The 19,286-nt window shown below is 40.8% G+C and overlaps 1 protein-coding gene across 5 annotated transcripts in view; it reads right to left on the bottom strand.

Annotated features, from left to right (window-relative positions):
* Positions 1-1,550: 1,550 nt before the first annotated feature.
* RAD18 (RAD18 E3 ubiquitin protein ligase) overlaps positions 1,551-19,286 on the bottom strand; it is a 577,293-nt gene continuing 559,557 nt past the window's right edge. For 4 of the 5 annotated variants that reach the window (XM_056524992.1, XM_056524991.1, XM_056524987.1 and 1 more), the window contains one exon: positions 1,554-3,483. In XM_056524992.1, coding sequence (XP_056380967.1) covers positions 3,387-3,483 — 97 coding nt within the window. In that variant the 3' untranslated portion in view covers positions 1,554-3,386. Of the gene's footprint in view, positions 3,484-19,286 lie in introns of all 5 variants that reach the window. The other variant, XM_056524990.1, reaches the window with a different exon arrangement.

Genomic DNA, 19,286 nt, shown 5'->3' with positions numbered 1-19,286 from the left:
TCTTCTCTGATGTTATTGTACCAGTCAGACAGGCTGTGTAATTCATGTCAGCAGGGGATCATAATTCACAGCAGTACAGCTATTCAGTGGAAGAAAGAAGGCATTTCTATCTCAGGACGTTAAAGCGATTGCTAATTGATAAAGGATTACAATTTTAATAGCATGCAAGATCATTTAAGGACTCCCCAATTTTATTTAAAGCTGCAGACAGTGAAAAGTCATTTATTACAGCAATATATTTACTACAGGACAGTGCCAGTTTTATGTTTATCCCTGTCAGAATCCTAGAAGTCTTTTCCTCAGTTATGGGGTTAAATTTTAAAGGCGATGAGCCATCAGAAAATAACTTATTGTTTAAAACAAGTTTTTATGTTAAACATATTTTTTTTAAAGAATTTAGGTAATTTTTTTTTTTTTTTTTATATAACTTTGCATTTTACTATATGATATAACTAGAAGAGTACCAGGTGATTCCAGGTCTTCCTATGTAAACCTTGTGGGAGAGGAAAAGCAACAAACTATTGTGACCTCATATCTGTTCCTCATCCCCCGTCCTCAGAGCTGGTGGAGTAAGGTGGGGCTGAGCTGTGATAAAAAGATAATGGTTAAAGGACTTGTGGGAGTATTGGGCAGAAATTGTGTTTTTGTCCCTTAGCCAAAACAAAAAAAAATCTGGAAATATAAAGAGAGTGGCTTGCAGGAGGGGCATGGCTTGTGGAAAAGGTGTGGTTTGGAAAGCTGGACCGACACACTGCAGAGGAGATTCCGAGCAGAGCTTGTGGAGTTAGGTACCCATATACTCGCATGGGCATAACTTTAGAAAAAAAAAAAAAAACCCTTGCAAATGAGGTTGCGTTAGGGCTAATTTAACTATCCTATATTTTAGTTGACATATAAGTAATATATGTACCAAGTTTAATCAAAATATATTCAGCTAATTGGAAGTGATGCTGGAACATACAAACACACCCATACACACTTATATATATATATATATATTTATTTAGATAATCCTGAAATCGTGCAGTTTTCGTTCGGACCACTAAGCTGAGACTGCCTGTTCTGTCTACGATAAGGAGGAGGCCGCTGGAAAGTAAACTGTACAGCATTACAGTAAAAGGTGACACCAGCAGATAGAGAAGAGAGAAATGGAGATGCTTATTGTGGCTATGTTCATGGGTCTTGCCGTAAAGCTTATCACCAATAATCATTTGTGCAGCCAGATCCTCCTGGAGGCTCTGTAAATGGATGCCTATTACAGAGATGAGGACTTACTTCCCCAAGCCTGTTGACTCGTGTAAGAGAGCCTACTGAAGCTAAAAATGAATGTGAAGGTACTGGTCTATCTGATCAGTATGGCTGTCAGGTAGAACTGAGAGAGGAAACAGAGAGAGAAGGACCTTCTTGGTGATAAGTAGCGGAACAGGAAACCCAACACAGTCGACCATGGGACGTAACAGACAGCTACTTACTTTCAGGGAAACTAATGCAAGAGATGCCTGAAACAGCTTAGTTGACCAGAGAAAAAAAAGTTGGAAGCACAGGTGGTATAGTGCATACATAAGGATGTATGAAAGACATACAAACAAATCTAGTGAAAACAGCAAATAGGAACAATTTATTTACTGAATACATTCAGATGTTATCAGGGACAAACCTGGAGCAACCAGAGAAGTATAAAAAGCACAAAAAGATTTTATCTTTATGGTAATATTCTTAATAAAAAAATATATAGGCTGGAGTATTTTTTCATACCTAAAATAGGCTCAATACAAATCAATATGTGAAAGCACAACAGGGCTATTATTGCAATATATGAGAGAAGTCTAAAAATAACAATGTTTCCATCACAAGTTTGTTCTACATTCATGATAAAATATTTGTCATGCACATTTTGGAGGTCACAGTCTGGACACAAGGTCCATGTGAAGCATAAAACACTATATATTACACTATCCTCCATCTGCAGGGCTCCCATAAATACCCCATTATCTCCCACCTACAAAAATAGTGTGGTTGACAATTTCACATTTTGTACACTTTCCCTGCTACACCACAGGCTTTTACAGCAAATGTTGTCCAAGAATTAGTAGAGAAAGGGTCCAGCACTCAGGTATAAAGTTAAAACAAATCCAATTTTATTGAAACTTCTTTAAATTGTCTGGTGGACTTTGCACAAAATAGTTAAAACCCTTTGTTTGTGTGCTAAGTCCACTGGACATTTTAAAGAAGTTTCCAGAAAACTGGATATGTTTTAACGTTATCCCTGAGTGCTGGACTCTCTCCAATCGGGAGTTTCCTTTCTCTACTGATGACTACCACAAAGCGGCTCTGTGTTCCCAGTCCCATGCACCTCGGATAAAATATCCATGAAAACTGACATCAAGAGTGATGAGCTGTAACCAACCTGCTTTTTTCTAGTCCAAGAATTAGCATTATGAAGATATCTACTTTTCCCAAATAAATCCTACAATCATGTATTACCATTAGGGTATATTCACATGTACATTGCAGGAGATGGAATTCATTATAACTCTAAGATCTCCTAGTTATATCTAACGTTTGAGACCGCAATTGTTCTAAACTTTTAACATGTCTGTGCTACATGTCAAAAGCTTATTTAAATGACACAAATTGTTTAAGCATTTTTATAAAACATGTAGTAAAGTTATAGATCACTTACTGCCCGTGCCTTATTTTAGCGCTTTGAATGGTCCCGCAGAGCCTCCTCAATCCCCCATTATGCTCTCCTGGCTGGATGGCTCTCCCGTCCTAAACATGGCACCCTATGTAGGAGCATGTGACCATAACGCCACTAAGTCTACCCCATAGGAACGCACCCCATAGAAGAATCTAAAGGAGGCGCAGTGAAGAAGGTTGAGAGATGTTGTATGGCAACATGCTCTTCCATAAAAAAAGGCACCACCAAACGGCTTGGACAACAAATTGGGGGAAAGACAGGGTGGAGCCTCCTTGTTACTGCATCGGCAGTAAGTTATCTATCGTTAAATTTACTACAAGTTTAATGTGGTCAATGTCAAAAATTCTGTTTCTTGAAAAGTTTGGTGACAACCAATATGCTGTAATGAAAGATTCACAGGGGCTCCTGAATTGTAAATATACAGTTTCTTTATGGAATAAGGGGAAGTAACACTAGATAAAAACATAGATGAACTATTCATAAATCCAGACAATCAAACCTATTGGAGTTATAATGGAGGACATATTGACTCTTTAAAAAAAAAAAAAAACTAGACTGACATGGACGACATTTACTGGGAAATTATTGATTTCACAGGTGAAATTTTCCCAACTCATCTCCTAAGCTCTGGATACAGCAGATTTTCAGGTCTCTTAAGTCAACCATGGTGGGGTAATGAAAAAAATTATTTGCGCTGCCTCTTGCTTCTGGATGGGAGCAGTTCAGATGATCCTTCAGTGGAGAACATTTTCCTCTTCTTTCCTCTGCCTCCTGACCGATCACTGCAGACACAGAATTAAGACATTTAACAGGTTAATACAGATACATATTTATACATGGTATGCCACATCCTGTTTTTTTATTCTACCAATTACTGTTTATTCCACAGGCCCTATGAATACTAACACAAAATCTATATGGTTTCTTTAGTCAAAGAATTCCCTAATGAAATGTCATTACTATAATTCTACACATTAGAATTATTCTACTTGAACAGTAGAGTCACTGTATGTATGCCTTTTTTATCTCTTACATTCTATATTTTACTCCAGAGTGGCACTCACTATTCTGCTGCCAAAATCACAGATTACAAGATAATAAACGATTGTCTAGTTCATAGATTGTGTAAACATACACAAGATACAAACTATACACCAGATTTTTAACAGAGGCTTAGGCTATTTGAAAATGTGGTGCATCTTTAGACTGTCTTATTATTTTGGTCAATATCTCATAACAACATTTTTCTCCTGGCAGCTATTGGTGGTTTCTCATCCAGCATTTACTAGAGCTGGGCTAGAGGAGCAAGAACATAATGCTAAGAAGGAAAACATCCAAGTCCAGCATTGTTCTGGTTCCTACAGCAGTTGGCTACACGCGAAATCCATAGTCTGGGTATTAATTTCAGAATGAAACTTCCTTACACAGACAACACATGAATGCTGTACTCCTGGCTCCAGACAGAGCACATGGATTATATTAGAGAGGGAGGGAATGGTGCCTAACATGTCCAGCCCCAGAGCTCAGCACAGCACTATTCCTCACAAACAACATATTTCAATATTGCGTCATACCAATGCTTCATCTCAATTTATACTGATTCTACGAGCAGAGACCAATTTATGAGCGTGAGAACCTGAAATGTCAGGGGAATGTTATGTTGTATGTATGCACAAAAACTATCTGAATTAATATTTCTGAGGATCCCAAAATCCAGCGTCAAGGAAAATTGGAAATACCCCAAATAAAAATTTGCACCCCCCAAAATGCCCTCAAAACCTTGACTTAATCCTTACATGTGGACACTATGCCCACAGTGCATCTTGGATAACAGAATTCTACAGGGCTTATGAGCATACGATCAAATGGTCCCTTGGTCAAAAGACTGGATGGATGGACTCTTCTTTCTCATTATGTTATACTGATTGGAAAAGTATAAGTTCTATGCCGTGTTATTCTTTATATTAAAATGATAAACCACAGCAGAACCCCACTATATATCATGCAGGCTGCCTGATGCCAGTGGTCTGCTTGCCAGAAACCATATCACAAATATAAATAAAGCCTAAAGCATTTTATTATTTTTTCAAACTTTCCAAGAGTATGTATTTAAAGGGGTTATCCAGCGTCCACTGTAGCTGCCTCTCGGCTCCATCTGGTTCCCCAATCTTCTGGCTTTCAAAGGCTGACGAGTGCTTGGTGTAGGACTATTCGAGACGGGATACCACTGCGGCTAGTGATGGTCTGAGGGGGCAGGCCATGCACTTATTGCTTGTCTCAGAAGTAGGATGAAGACCAGGGGACCAGATGAAGACAAACGGAAGCTGCAGTTTACCAGGGCTAGGTAAGAATAGAGTTTTTTTTTCTATTTCTTTTCCCCAGCAATATATACATTTTAGCAAAATGCTGGATAACTCTTTTAACTAGTTATTTAGATGAAAGCATGTTGGCTAAAATAACATGTTTTTTCCCTCTAAGTACTTTTATTACCTGTCAAAGAAGAATCTCACTGTGTTCTGTAATAGAAGACTAATGAAAACCACAGCAGGGCCAGCTTCTGTGGTTCTAGGAATTGGATGCACAAAGATAATCTGTTCCCCTTTAAATGGTAATCTGCATGGTCATGTATGGGAAATGAGGGCACATCAGGAATACACCAGACACTGTGAATGTAGAACAGAACCCCAACCCCAAGAAATAGATAAATTGTTATGCTAAGCAGGTGGTATATGAACATGATATGACTCCATTATGACAGCTCACAGAGAGATGTTTGTGGAATTTATACTCCTGGGTATGGTTTCCTGACTTTAATTTGCTTCTAAAGACTGCTGCCCTCCTGCTTTATGGCTTAGTTTGCCACTAACTGGGTATATACACTTAAAAAAATAAAAATAAACATTTATTGCCTCAATATGAAAAAAAAGATTAAGACGTTTAAGAAATAAGTTTAAGAAACTTTGCAAATAGTTGTAACAACTAAATAAAATGCTATAGTTTTATGTCTACAGCCCCTATATTTAGGTGTCTCCATGGTTACAGATTATAATAAAATATTACGTGCAGTGTTATCCTGTAGTACAGTGTGATTTTCAGCACGTGTCACTGCCACAGAAGCCTATGACATTATACGTTCAGGATGGGGTAACGTTTTAAAGTTCAACCTACCCTGATTCCGCCTTCCCAAAGCAAATCACAAAGTGCAGAGCCCCAATAAATACTACTACATTTAAACAGATCTTTTATTTAGCAGCGAGGAGAGCAGCCTAAAAGTTGTCTTACTTGGAGAAGCTCCAGGGCGCTAGTAATTTTGAGCTGAATCCCATTACTTGTTAGCACTGTCATTACAGACGGAGTCATTAGTCAGAGATGAGTCCAATTAACTAATTGTACAAGCAACGTTCTCTCCACCAAGAGCAAACTACAAGTCTGGAAGCAAATGTTAAAGTAGAAATGAGAAAAAAATTGATTCTGCTCCAACTAAAAAGTAAAAAATTATACCAAAAAATCTTAAAAGTAATGCGTGCATTCCCAAAATGTGTTCATAGTATTCACAAAGACAATAACAACTGAAGAGTCAAGGAAGAATCTGCCAAGTAAGATTATGTTGAGCCAAGGCAGTATTCAGTAAGCTATTTAAGCCTACAAAATTGCTACCAAAAAGAACAACTCGGTACTTCCTGTGAAATTCATGATTTTATTACATATTGCAAATTTCAATACAAGACACGGATGAGAAAATCCCTTAAACCCATACAAAATATATAGCTCCATTCCTCCTAAAATGTGTCACACCCCCTCCCATAGGCTTGCATTGAATGTGAATTGAATGTCACACGCCGCCTGCCCCGTGGGCGCCGGTAATCAGACCCGGAGCGAACATGCTCCGAAGACTGATTATAAACGGGGTGTGGCGTGCAAGATCACGGGGGTCCCCAGTGGCGGGACCACCGCGATCAGGCATCTTATCCCCTATCGTCGGAGTACCCCTTTAACATCTCTATCCAATCCAGAATAGGAGGAATGTAGGGGATGCCTATTTTCATGAACAACTGTTCAATGTTTATCAGAAGGAACAAACAAAAATGCTGCTAAATGATGGCAGGCCATAACTTAATCTTTAACATTTTAATTTCACACTTACTGGTTAAAGGATACTGATACAAGGGCATGCTATGCTTCTATTCCCATTATGATGCAGATCAGCCACAATGCTATATACTGATGACCAACCACACACACGCCTTCAATTTATGAAGAGGGAGTAGATGTCTAGTATTTAAATTGCACACAGATAAGGCAATATTACCAGGTGCCAGTAACATGATAGCGTGTAGTGCACCATGTTGGCTTACAACCTATTAGTGAAACCTATACTATTTGATCAGGCAGGCTGCCCAGCATCTTATATGTGCACCCCACAATGCACTGACACGCCAAGCTCCCCCAGTATCACAAGGCCAGACCATATCACAAACTATATATATATATATATATATATATATATATATATATATATACACTCATATGATAAACATGAGGTATTAGTTGATATTTTGGCCAAAACACACAAGCTCGCAACCCACATCAAGGGTCCTCTGTCACATAGGCATAAAGAAAGTAGCAAACCTCTCCAAAAAGTCACAAACCTAAGCTAGGTCAGACCTGGCTTACAAAGCTGACTTTGAACGGCACTTTAAGAAAAAAATTTTTAGGGTCCATTCACATATACAGCATCTGCTGCATATTTTTGCTTTACATTTTGTGCAGCTTATTTTAATGTCCATTGAAGTTAATGGAGAGCAAAATCAGCTGCAGATCCTGTACATGTGAACGTACACTCAAAGTATAACCTTTTGTGCAGAAAAGTCGCAGAGGAGAGGAGGAAACATACATAATGGTGTTCTGAAGTGATTTATAGTTTTTTGCTTATGTGTACCAAATTGATCAATAATTGCCAATAGTATGATAAACGTATAATAATAAGTAAAAGCAAAGCAAAAATAATGGATTAAAAACTCACTTTCCAAAGACCACAATGATAAATCTCCCCCATTTTATGAAAGTTCCTTGTGGGTTTAAGGATTTCACAGCTTGCTTTGATGTAATATATACAAGGAATGTCAGACAATCATACGGAATTGTAAAAATCATGGTCTACGCAATATTAAGGTGCAGAGGTTAAGGATGAGCTGTCACTACTGATGAATCACCTACTGCACACTCGGACTGACCTCTTTAGTTTAGAATGAGTGGTATGATACCTGGTTCATTATGTGCAGTGTCACATCAGTGAGCCATTAATGACGGTCACTAGAGGTGAGTACCCCCTCCCACTGCTTTGTGTGGGAGGGAAAGGCCACTTGTTAGTCACTGCTGCCAGTCTGAAATCTAAGTGCCTTGGGAATCAATGCGGCAGTTGCCGGTACCTGGCATACAGTCACTGAATATTGGCTTCACAATAGTCAGGAAATAAAGGACAGAACATTAAAACCGGAGGCTGTTTAGTTGGAGATCACACTCCTGCAAACAAACCCCCACTACAGTGACTGCTTACTGATCGTGTCAGCTCCTCACATAAAGCGAGATACACAGCACAAGATGCATTCACATGAGGAGTCACACAGTGAACACACACCCACTGGCAACTTTATTAGGTACACCTGTTCAATTGCTTGTTTACACAAATAATTAGCTAATCATATGACAGCAAATTAAGACACGTATATGTGGTCAAGACAACTTGCCAAAGTTCAAACCAAGCATCAGAATAGAGAAGAAAGGTGGATCTTCTAAGGATTTAGGTGACTTTGAACATGGCATGGTTGTTGGCACCAGACAGGCTGGTGTGAGTATTGCAGGACCAGCTGATCTACTGGGGTAGTGATGGCGAACCTTTTTGAGCCCGAGTGCCCAAACCCTAATGGACGCCAACTTTTTTCCCCTCAAAGTGTCAGCACAGCAATTAAATCAGAATATTGAGGTTTAAGTTTAGAAAAAAACAACTTATGTAGGCAGTATAGTTCCCCCACATAAGGTTGCAGTTCCCCCACATTAGGTTGGCAGTATAGTTCCCCCACATTAGGTTGGCAGCATGTTCTCCCACATTAGGTTGTAGTTCCCCCACATTAGGCAGTATAGTTCCCCCACATTAGGTTGCAGTTCCCCCACATTAGGTAGTCAGTATAGTTCACCCACATTAGGTTGTATTCCCCTCCCCCACATTAGGTAGGCAGTATAGTTCCCCCACAGACATACGGCCTTCAGCAAGATACAGTGTATGGCTGAGGGCTGTATGTCTGTGTACTGCCTCACAGTGCTCCGTCCACCGCTCCTCCGGTCAGGGGTCACGACCTACTGCTATGGCCTATAGGCCATAGCAGTAGGTCCCGGGATCGGAGGAGCGGTGGTCAGAGCATTGAAGCTGAAGTGTAGCTGGTAACTTACCATGTCGGCCAGCGTGCGTCCTCCTCCTCGATGCTCCTCCGTCTGCCACCTCCCGGCCGCCCCTGCGCTTTTTAAAGTTAACACGGGGCCGCAGAAAGGTAACCGGGACATCCTTGTGTCCCGAAAAGATCTTTCGGGACACAGAGATGTCCTGGTTTTCCCCACCTGGCGAACTATGGCCGCGTGCCCACAGAGAAGGCTCGGCATGCCACCTGTGGCACATGTGCCATAGGTTCGCCATCACTGTACTGTCTCATCTAAGCATCTTTTAAGAATTTCTTTAAAATGTTTCATTATGTGCTGCTTCTGAGACATTCTTATCTAGCTGCTTCAAATTCCCACACATGTTTTGTTTAAGTGATGTTCAGGCTGTGTTCATATGTCGCAGTGGTATTGCACAACTATTGTATTGCAGCATTTTTTATGTAATTACTCAGTATTGAGATGGTACTGCAAAGAAAATGCAACGAGTGAACTCAGTCTTGGGTACAGCAGTTATGGGTGTGAATAGTGAAATTGAACCAAATGGTCAAATATAACCAAAAAGGAAGAATTCGGGAAGGGTTTTTTTTTTTCTCTCCACAACACTAACTGTGAACTACCTGTATGGGACACTACTGCTAGTGAGGCACCTGATAGTATGGGTCTTTAATGGGCAAAACTCTTTACATGGTACACATGTCTATGTTATTAGGATCAGGATAGCTAAACAAATTTTGCAGCATATATTCAGGTGCTCCAAATTAAAAATCTGCACCATAGGTCAATGATCGCATTAATTAATAAATAACTAATACATTTTAACAAATTTTGAATCACTTGGTTGCTATCGCAATACCCTACCATTGTGAAAACCCATTGTGTAAACATATCCTTGGGCTGCTTTCACTGTAGCGGATCTTACGTCTGTATTACATCTGTTTTTTTGAGGACTATATGGAGCTAAAATGAATCTACAGTATAGGGCTATTCATATGGGAGTATCAAATATGCAACATTTATTTAAAAAATGTAGCATGCACTACTTCCATTTTTACTTCCATTTATGATCAGATATTAAAATATGGTTGCAGCTGTTGCATATTTTGTCAGTATTGGAACAATTTTAAAAGTATAATTTCTACATCCCATCAGTATTTACTTAGAGAAATACAGATACAATACTGCTACATTTCTATTTGTAATATGTCCGTATTTCATATCTGTATTACAGGTATTTACCAATATGTTTATGTAAACATAGGTCTTGTACTCACTTTTTCCTAATAGACTAGACATCTGTCAGCCAGCATTGTCACCCTATTTTTCTTCTTATATTTTCAAGACAATTAGTATATAGTTTAGAAAAATGGTATAAACACATATTAGTAGCATTTACAAAGAACGCTAAAATGATGAAAATAACCATCAAAACCTGTACAAAATCCTCTAACTTAAAAAAAAAATCATAGACAAGTGAAGACAAACACTGGAAAAACGTCCAGGCAGTCACGAATGGTTTACCACGCTGCTATCAATCCTTTCTCCTGTGTCCACATTGCTGGGTGCTTCATTAATAAAACTGCTTTATTTCTCCAGGATTAATTTTTTATTTTTATTTTTTAAAGATACAGTAAGCTTGAGTTGATCTGGAGCGAAAGACTCTGTATGAGAACGTGATCCTAGAACCTCATAAACAGTTGACAGTCTGAAATCTAGTATCATAGAAAGTATATAAAACAGATCAGTAGATGTTGTTGGTCTAGGATGGCACTGATCCTGTGTGTCACTTTTACTGCATTCAGAAACCGGATGTGGAAGGCTTAAAGGGGTAGTCCAGCGGTGAAAAACGTATCCCCTATCCTAAGGATAGGGGATAAGTTTCAGATCGCGGGGGGTCCGACGGCCATCACGCCCCCTCCCATAGACTTGCATTGAGGGTGCGTGGCCGTGACGTCACGAGCCTCCGCTCCGCATCGCCAGTCATCCGGCACGGAGCGAAGTTCGCTCCATGCATTGGATGTCTATGGTGCCGCAGACGAGATAAGATTGGATAGGGGATAAGATGTCGGGGGGGGGGGGGGGGGAGTACCCCTTTAAAATTCTCTGCACTTCATTAATAGTGGCCACAGCTAATTGGCAATTTGTGGTAAAGCAGTCTATTGCGAGCTGCTTAGAATTTGACACAATTACCGATGAAGTACAGATGATATACGCTACCATATGCAGTAACTACAATGTGTAGGATCACCCTCATTGGGTATCCAACTCACAGACTACTGTCAGGCACATACTAGGTGTTGCTAGGTGGCTGTCTCTCGAAGACAGAAGAAGAGGTTGCAAGAATCTGGAACATGCAACCTGCACTTTTCTCTAGTAAAAAGCCACCTAGCAATAGCATGCATTCTACCATCTCAAATGACAATATAAAAATGACACAAAGACTCTAAAAGTCAAAAGTATATACATTAACTAGCAGATTTATAACATTCATATATTTGCTATAATTACCTGAACTATAGCAGATATATGTGATTACTGGGAAAATGTTATTGGTATGCATATTTTGCTGGATTATACACATGTAAGTAGGGAATAAAATATGCATGTAAATTTTCTTTATATATATACATAAAGATTGTCATTTGACCAATCTGAGACAGAGTTCATTCACCAGCAGGTCTTTACTTCCAAAGAAAATTTTTACAAGACTAGTTGTCTATTCCCATCACTTTTAAGTGCTGTACCTTTCAAGTGACAGATTTTGTCAAGCTCTCCTTTCTACACAACTAAAACATATGTTATCCTTCTATTTAATGGAAACATATGCTCAATGCACATGTGTGTGATAAAAGGGAAAACCAAAAAATAACAAGTCTGCAGCAGACACTCAAATGGGATCTAAACCTTATTTGTTCAGTTATAGAATAAGAGTGCAGTCAGCAGTGTAAAGAATGGAGGACTCACTCTGGTTACTCTGGCTGCTGCGCTTTAACCTGTTCAGGACCCAGGGAGTACGGGTACGTCCTGACACCCTGGTACTTAAGGACCCAGGACGTACCTGTATGCCCGTGGGAATTTCGGTCCCCTCCGCGCGCCGGGCGGGGACCGGACTGGGGTGACTGCTGATATCGATCAGCAGGCACCCCGCGCAAATGCCCAGGGGGGGTCATCGGACCCCCCCATGTCGGCGATCGTATCAAATCGATGGTGAATTCACACCGGCGATTTGGGCAATTCTGGGTCATACGGGTCTATGGTGACCCGGAAAATAAGGGGGATCGGGGTTGTCCAAGACACTCACAATCCCCCTGAAGGGATAGGAGTGAGGTGGCAGGGGTGCCACCCCTCCTATCCCTGCTATTGGTCGTCTAGATGCGATGACCAATAGCAGAACGGGGGCGGGGGGGGGGGGGGTTAACTTTCGGTTTCCCCATTCTGCCCACCCACAATAGGTGGGGCAGAACGGGGAAACCGACAGAGGACCGGTGCCGAAGGTCACTCATCTGCGGAGGCTGCAGACATCGATCGGCTGCGGTGATCGGCGATGTCATGCGGCTGGCTTCCTGGATCCTACGGATGCCGGTGAGTTGCCTAGCAACATCTGGATGGCTACAGTTAGAGATCACTATACAGTGGTCTCTAAACTGTAGCCCTCCAGATGTTGCAAAACTACAACTCCCAGCATGCCCAGACAGCTGTTTGGGCATGCTGGGATTTGTAGTTTTGCAACATCTGGAGGGCCACAGTTTGGAGATTACTGTGCAGTGGTCTCTAAACTGTAGCCCTCCAGATGTTGCAAAACTGCAAATCCCAGCATGCCCAAACAGTAAACAGCTGTCTCGGCAAGTTGGGACTTGTAGTTGCGTACCTCCAGCTGTTGCATAACTACATCTCCCAGCATGTCCTTCGGCGATCAGTACATGCTGGGAGTTGTAGTTTTGCAACAGCTGGAGGCACACTGGTTGGAAAATACTGAGTTAGGTAACAGAACCTAACTGAAGGTTTTCCAACCAGTGTGCCTCCAGCTGTTGCAAAAGTACAACTCCCAGCATGCACGGTCTGTCAGTACATGCTGGGAGTTGTAGTTTTGAAACAGCTGGAGGTTTGCCCCCCCCCCTGCCCCAATGTGAATGTACAGGGTACATTCACACGGGCAGGTTTACAGTAAGTTTCCTGCTTGAAGTTTGAGCTGCGGAAAATCTTTTGCTGCAGCGCAAACTCCTAGCGGGAAACTCACCGTAACCCGCCAGTGCGAATGTGCCCTAAAAACACTACACTACACTAACACATAATAAAGGGTAAAACACTACATATACACCCCCTTACACTGTCCCCCCCCCCCAATAAAAATGAAAAACGTATTGTACAGCAGTGTTTCCAAAACTGAGCCTCAAGCTGTTGCAAAACAACAACTCCCAGCATTTTCAGACAGCCACTGACTGTTCAGGCATGCTGGGAGTCTAGCAACAGCTGGAGGCACCCTGTTTGGGAATCACTGGCGTAGAATACCCCTATGTCCACCCCTATGCAATCCCTAATTTAGTCCTCAAATGCACCTGGCGTTCTCTCATTTCCGAGCCCTGTTGTATTTCAAGGAAACAGTTTAGGGCCACATATGGAGTATTTCCGTACTCGGGAGAAATTGCACTACAAATTTTGGGGGGCTTTTTTCTCCTTTTACCCCTTATGAAAAGGAAAAGTTGGGGGCTACACCAGCCTGTTAGTGTAAAAAAAAAAATATTTTTACACTAACATACTGGTGTTGCCCCATACTTTTTATTTTCACACGCGTTAAAAAGGAAAAAAAAGACCCCCAAAATTTGTAACACAATTTCTCCTGAGTCCGGAAATACCCCTTGCTACTTTCCTTGAGGGGTGTAGTTTCCAAAATAGTATGCCATGTGTTTTTTTTTTTTTTTTGCTGTTCTGGCAGCATAGGGGCTTCCTAAATGGGACATACCGCCCAAAAACCATTTCAGCAAAATTCGCTTTCCAAAAGTCAAATGTGACTTCTGTTCTGAGCATTCTTTGCTGCGATCGCCGATAAGGGTGGACCTCAGGACCCCCCTGGGCGATATGCCGGGATGCCTGCTGAATGATAGCAGCAGGCATCCCGGTCCGATCCTTGCCCGGCGAGCAGCAGGGCCGGAAGTACCCATACGCCCTGAGTCCTTAAGGACTCTGAAATGTGGGCGTATGGATCCACCCTGCGTCCTTAAAGGGTTAAAGGGGTACTCTGGTGGAAAAAAAATTTTTAAATCAACTGGTGCCAGAAAGTTAAAAAGATTTATAAATTACTTCTATTAAAAATTCTTTACCCTTCCAGTACTTTTTAGCAGCTGTATGCTAGAGGAAACTCTTTCCTTTTTGAATTTCTTTTTTGTCTTGTCCACAGTGCTCTCTGCTGACACCTCTGTCCGTATCAGGAACTGTCTAGAGCAGCATAGGTTTGCTATGGGGATTTTCTCCTGCTCTGGACAGTTCCCGATATGGGCATCAGGTGTCAGCATAGAGCACTGTGGACAAGACAAAAAATGTATTCAAAAAGAAAAGAATTTTCTTTGTAGCATACAGCTGCTAAAAAGTACTGGAAGGGTAAAGATTTTTTTTACAGAAGTAATTTACAAATCTGTTTAACTTTCTGGCACCAGTTGATTAAAAAAAATGTTTACCCCTTTATTCATAGAATAAGCGCTAATGGCGTGAAACGCCTTAGAGACTATTATCCTGTATTTCTGAACCTCTGTATGCAACCTTCAATAAATCTGGAATAGTTTTTTTCTACACATCTGTGGGTCCGAGCGCAGGTGTAAGCATTAGAACGGGTGAGCTGTTACCTGCTCCTACTATATGAAAAGTGGATCAAAGGACTTTAGATCCTATTACTATAAATAATGGGGGTCCTGTTACAGACTTGTTTAAAAGGGGTACTCCACTGGAACATTTTTTTTTTAATCAACTGGTGCCAAAACGTTATACTGTTTTGTAAATTACTTATATTAAAAAATCTTAACCCTTCAGCTACTGTACTACAGAGGAAGCTTTTTTTTCTTTCTTTTCTGTCTGACCACAGCGCTCTCTGCTGACACATCTGTCCATGTCAGGAATTGTACAGAGCAGGATAGGTTTGCTATAGGGATTTGCTCCTGACATGGACAGAGGTGTCAGCAGAGAGCGCTGTGGTCAGACAGCAAAGAAATTCAATAAGAAAAAAACTTCCTGTGGAGCATACAGCAACTGATGAGTAAGATTTTTAAATTTAAGTAATTTACAAATAGGTTTAACTTTCTGGCACCAGGTGATTTAAAAAAATGTTTTCCAGCGGAGTACTCCTTCAAGGCCCAGGAGTCTAAAGAGCCCAAAATACTTATTAAAAAAGAAAGCTACAGGTTATTTTCACCCACTTGAATACAGTTTTGGTGCAGACATCACTGTCACCTTGGTAATTGGCTAATTTGAGCACTTATGCTTGGAGGGAACATTTCATATAATCACAAGAAGACGTATTAGAGATTCTGGAGGAATTAGGATGGTAATGATGGTAAAAAGTGCCCATGTTTATTATAGGTGGTAATTAAAGGTCTCTGAATCATCCGCATATTGTTTAGCACAATACCCGAGCTGTACCCGCTGTCACTTTAGAATGAGGAGCAAAAGCCCCGATGCGAGCAGCATTCACCATACTACTCTTAGCAGTCACGAATTGTTCTAGCAGTGATGTGCTTAATAAAGGTACACATGCTGCTCTGCATACTGTGACATTCAGCAGTCAGTTCTGTAAGTGAACTCCATGCAGCAACCATGACACCAGCAGCATATACATATTTTTATTTTTTTAAATGCCCTTTACCCCATGTAGCTAAACCTGTACATTAAAGGGGTACTCCGGTGGAAAACTTTTTTTTTTTTTTTTAAATCAACTGGTGGCAGAAAGTTAAACAGATTTGTAAATTCCTTCTATTAAAAAATCTTAATCCTTCCAGTACTTATTTGCTGCTGAATACTACAGAGGAAATTCTTTTCTTTTTGGAACACAGTGCTCTCTGCTGACATCACAAGCTTAGTGCTCTCTGCTGACATTTCTGTCTGTTTTAAGAACTGTCCAGAGTAGGAGAAAATCCCCATAGCAAACATATGCTGCTCTGGACAGTTCCTAAAATGGACAGAGGTGTCAGCAGAGAGCATTGTGGTCATGATGTCAGCAGAGAGCTCTGTGTTCCAAAAAGATAAGAATTTCCACTTCGTAATTTTTGAAGCGGAATTTGTGAATGGAAAACTTGCTTTTAAATTTCCGCCTGAAGTTTGGCGTTGCTCATTCTTTAGGCAGATCTACGGCGCTGGCCGTACTCGGAATCTCAGATGGCATTTTGGAGATTCCGCAGTGTGAACCTAGCCTTAAGGTAGAGTCACACGTGTCATATTTTTCTGTGTATTTACTGCAACTGAATTTGCTACTCATTATTTTCAATGGGTAGGAAAATATGCAGTAGCAAATGCACAGTAAAATACGCCATGTGTGACTCTACCCTTAAGGAAAAAAGTATTGTGAACTACATTTTACTGGAAATTACATTCTATATTTTACAGGATGTTGAAAGATTATCTGCAGAAGATACAGATTAAAGGGTTATCTAGGAAAAAACTTTTTTTTTATACATCAACTGGTTCCAGAAAGTTAAACAGATTTGTAAATTACTTGAATAATATCCTTTCAGTACTTATGAGCTGCTGAAGTTGAGTTGTACTTTTCTGTCCAAGTGCTCTTTAATGACACGTGTCTCGGGAACTGTCCAGGGTAGAAGCAAATCCCCATAGCAAACCTATTCTAGTCTGTGCAGTTCCCGAGACAAGCAAGGAGTTGTCAGCAGAGAGCACTGTTGCCAGACAGAAAAGAACAAATCAACTTCAGCAGCTGATAATTATTGAAAGGATTAAGATTTTTTAATAGAAGTAATTTACAAATCTGTTTAACTTTCTGGAGCCAGTTGATGTAAAAAAAATGTTTTTTCCTGGAATACCCCTTTAACTTTATCTTTTATTACAATGAAAATGCTGGATTAGGTTTTTTTTTTTGTTTTGTTTTTTTACATTATGTGAGCCTCTTCTCAAGCTACAAGTCTGTATTCATCTCTACATGAAAAATCTAGAATGAGCGGGGTCACTGACTACAGGCACATGAGAGGTCCAATCCTGGAGGCACTCCATGTAGATATAAAAACATTGTCCTACTGCCTGAAGTGCGATCTAGCTGCAAGGAGTCAATGGATGTCAGTATGTTTGATAAGAACAATAAACATTATGGTCCGTATCTGGCTCAGTAAATAGAAGGACTACCAGACTGTTGATATGGGGGGGAGGGGGGGGGTCTCAAGCTGTAATCTGTCTAGAACCTGGCAGAAAGTGTTTAATTTCCTTGCAGAGCCCCAACAGGGTTTAAGTGTTACTGTTGTTAGAAAATACTTTTTTTTTTCCCCAATTTATCACCGCCTTTAAAAAAATTATTATTTTCTTAATATACTTTTTTCGATATAAAAAAAAACATGTGTTTGCTAAAGATGGGGGGGGGGGGGGAACTAGCCACTAGAGGTATAGGTCTCTTTCATTTTGTCATCAAACCCTGGTCATCTAGTCTGTGGGGGGGACGGGACATTGGTCAGACATTTGTAGAGATTGGTCAGACATTTGGAGTGATGCAGACATTTGGAGTGATGCAGACATTGGTCAGACATTTGGAGAGATGCAGACATTGGTCAGACATTTGGAGTGATGCAGACATTTGTCAGACATTTGTAGTGATGCAGACATTGGTCAGACATTTGGAGTGATGCAGACATTGGTCAGACATTTGGAGTGATGCAGACATTGGTCAGACATTTGGAGTGATGCAGACATTGGTCAGACATTTGGAGTGATGCAAACATTGGTCAGACATTTGGAGTGATGCAGACATTGGTCAGACATTTGGAGTGATGCAGACATTGGTCAGACATTTGGAGTGATGCAGACATTGGTCAGACATTTGGAGAGATGCAGACATTGGTCAGACATTTGGAGTGATGCAGACATTGGTCAGACATTTGGAGTGATGCAGACATTGGTCAGACATTTGGAGTGATGCAGACATTGGTCAGACATTTGGAGTGATGCAGACATTGGTCAGACATTTGGAGTGATGCAGACATTGGTCAGACATTTGGAGAGATGCAGACATTGGTCAGACATTTGGAGAGATGCAGACATTGGTCAGACATTTGGAGAGATGCAGACATTTGTCAGACATTTGGAGTGATGCAGACATTGGTCAGACATTTGGAGTGATGCAGACATTGGTCAGACATTTGGAGTGATGCAGACATTGGTCAGACATTTGGAGTGATGCAGACATTGGTCAGACATTTGGAGTGATGCAGACATTGGTCAGACATTTGGAGTGATGCAGACATTGGTCAGACATTTGGAGTGATGCAGACATTGGTCAGACATTTGGAGTGATGCAGACATTGGTCAGACATTTGGAGTGATGCAGACATTGGTCAGACATTTGGAGAGATGCAGACATTGGTCAGACATTTGGAGTGATGCAGACATTGGTCAGACATTTGGAGTGATGCAGACATTGGTCAGACATTTGGAGTGATGCAGACATTGGTCAGACATTTGGAGTGATGCAGACATTGGTCAGACATTTGGAGTGATGCAGACATTGGTCAGACATTTGGAGTGATGCAGACATTGGTCAGACATTTGGAGTGATGCAGACATTGGTCAGACATTTGGAGTGATGCAGACATTGGTCAGACATTTGGAGTGATGCAGACATTGGTCAGACATTTGGAGTGATGCAGACATTGGTCAGACATTTGGAGAGATGCAGACATTGGTCAGACATTTATATGTTTCTCTACATGCACAAAATTAATGGATGTATTGTGGACTTGCACCCTACACTATAGGCATACTGTAGACTGTGGGTATGCACCAGTGCAGTGACAAGAGAGAGGGAGAGAAAAGAGTAAGTTTATGGCTATGTTCACACACCAGAATTTCTTCATGGAATTCCGCATAAATTTATAGCCAATACACTTGGGATTTAGCTGTCCCATTTACACAGCAGAATACATTAAAGTAAATGGCAACAAAAAACGTGGTCTCCAAT

The sequence above is a fragment of the Hyla sarda genome, chromosome 6, assembly GCF_029499605.1.
Source record: "Hyla sarda isolate aHylSar1 chromosome 6, aHylSar1.hap1, whole genome shotgun sequence".
In the NCBI taxonomy this organism is placed as follows: Eukaryota; Metazoa; Chordata; class Amphibia; order Anura; family Hylidae; genus Hyla; species Hyla sarda.
The sequence above is the reverse complement of the archived record's forward strand: the minus strand, read 5'-3'. Positions and strand labels throughout refer to the sequence as shown.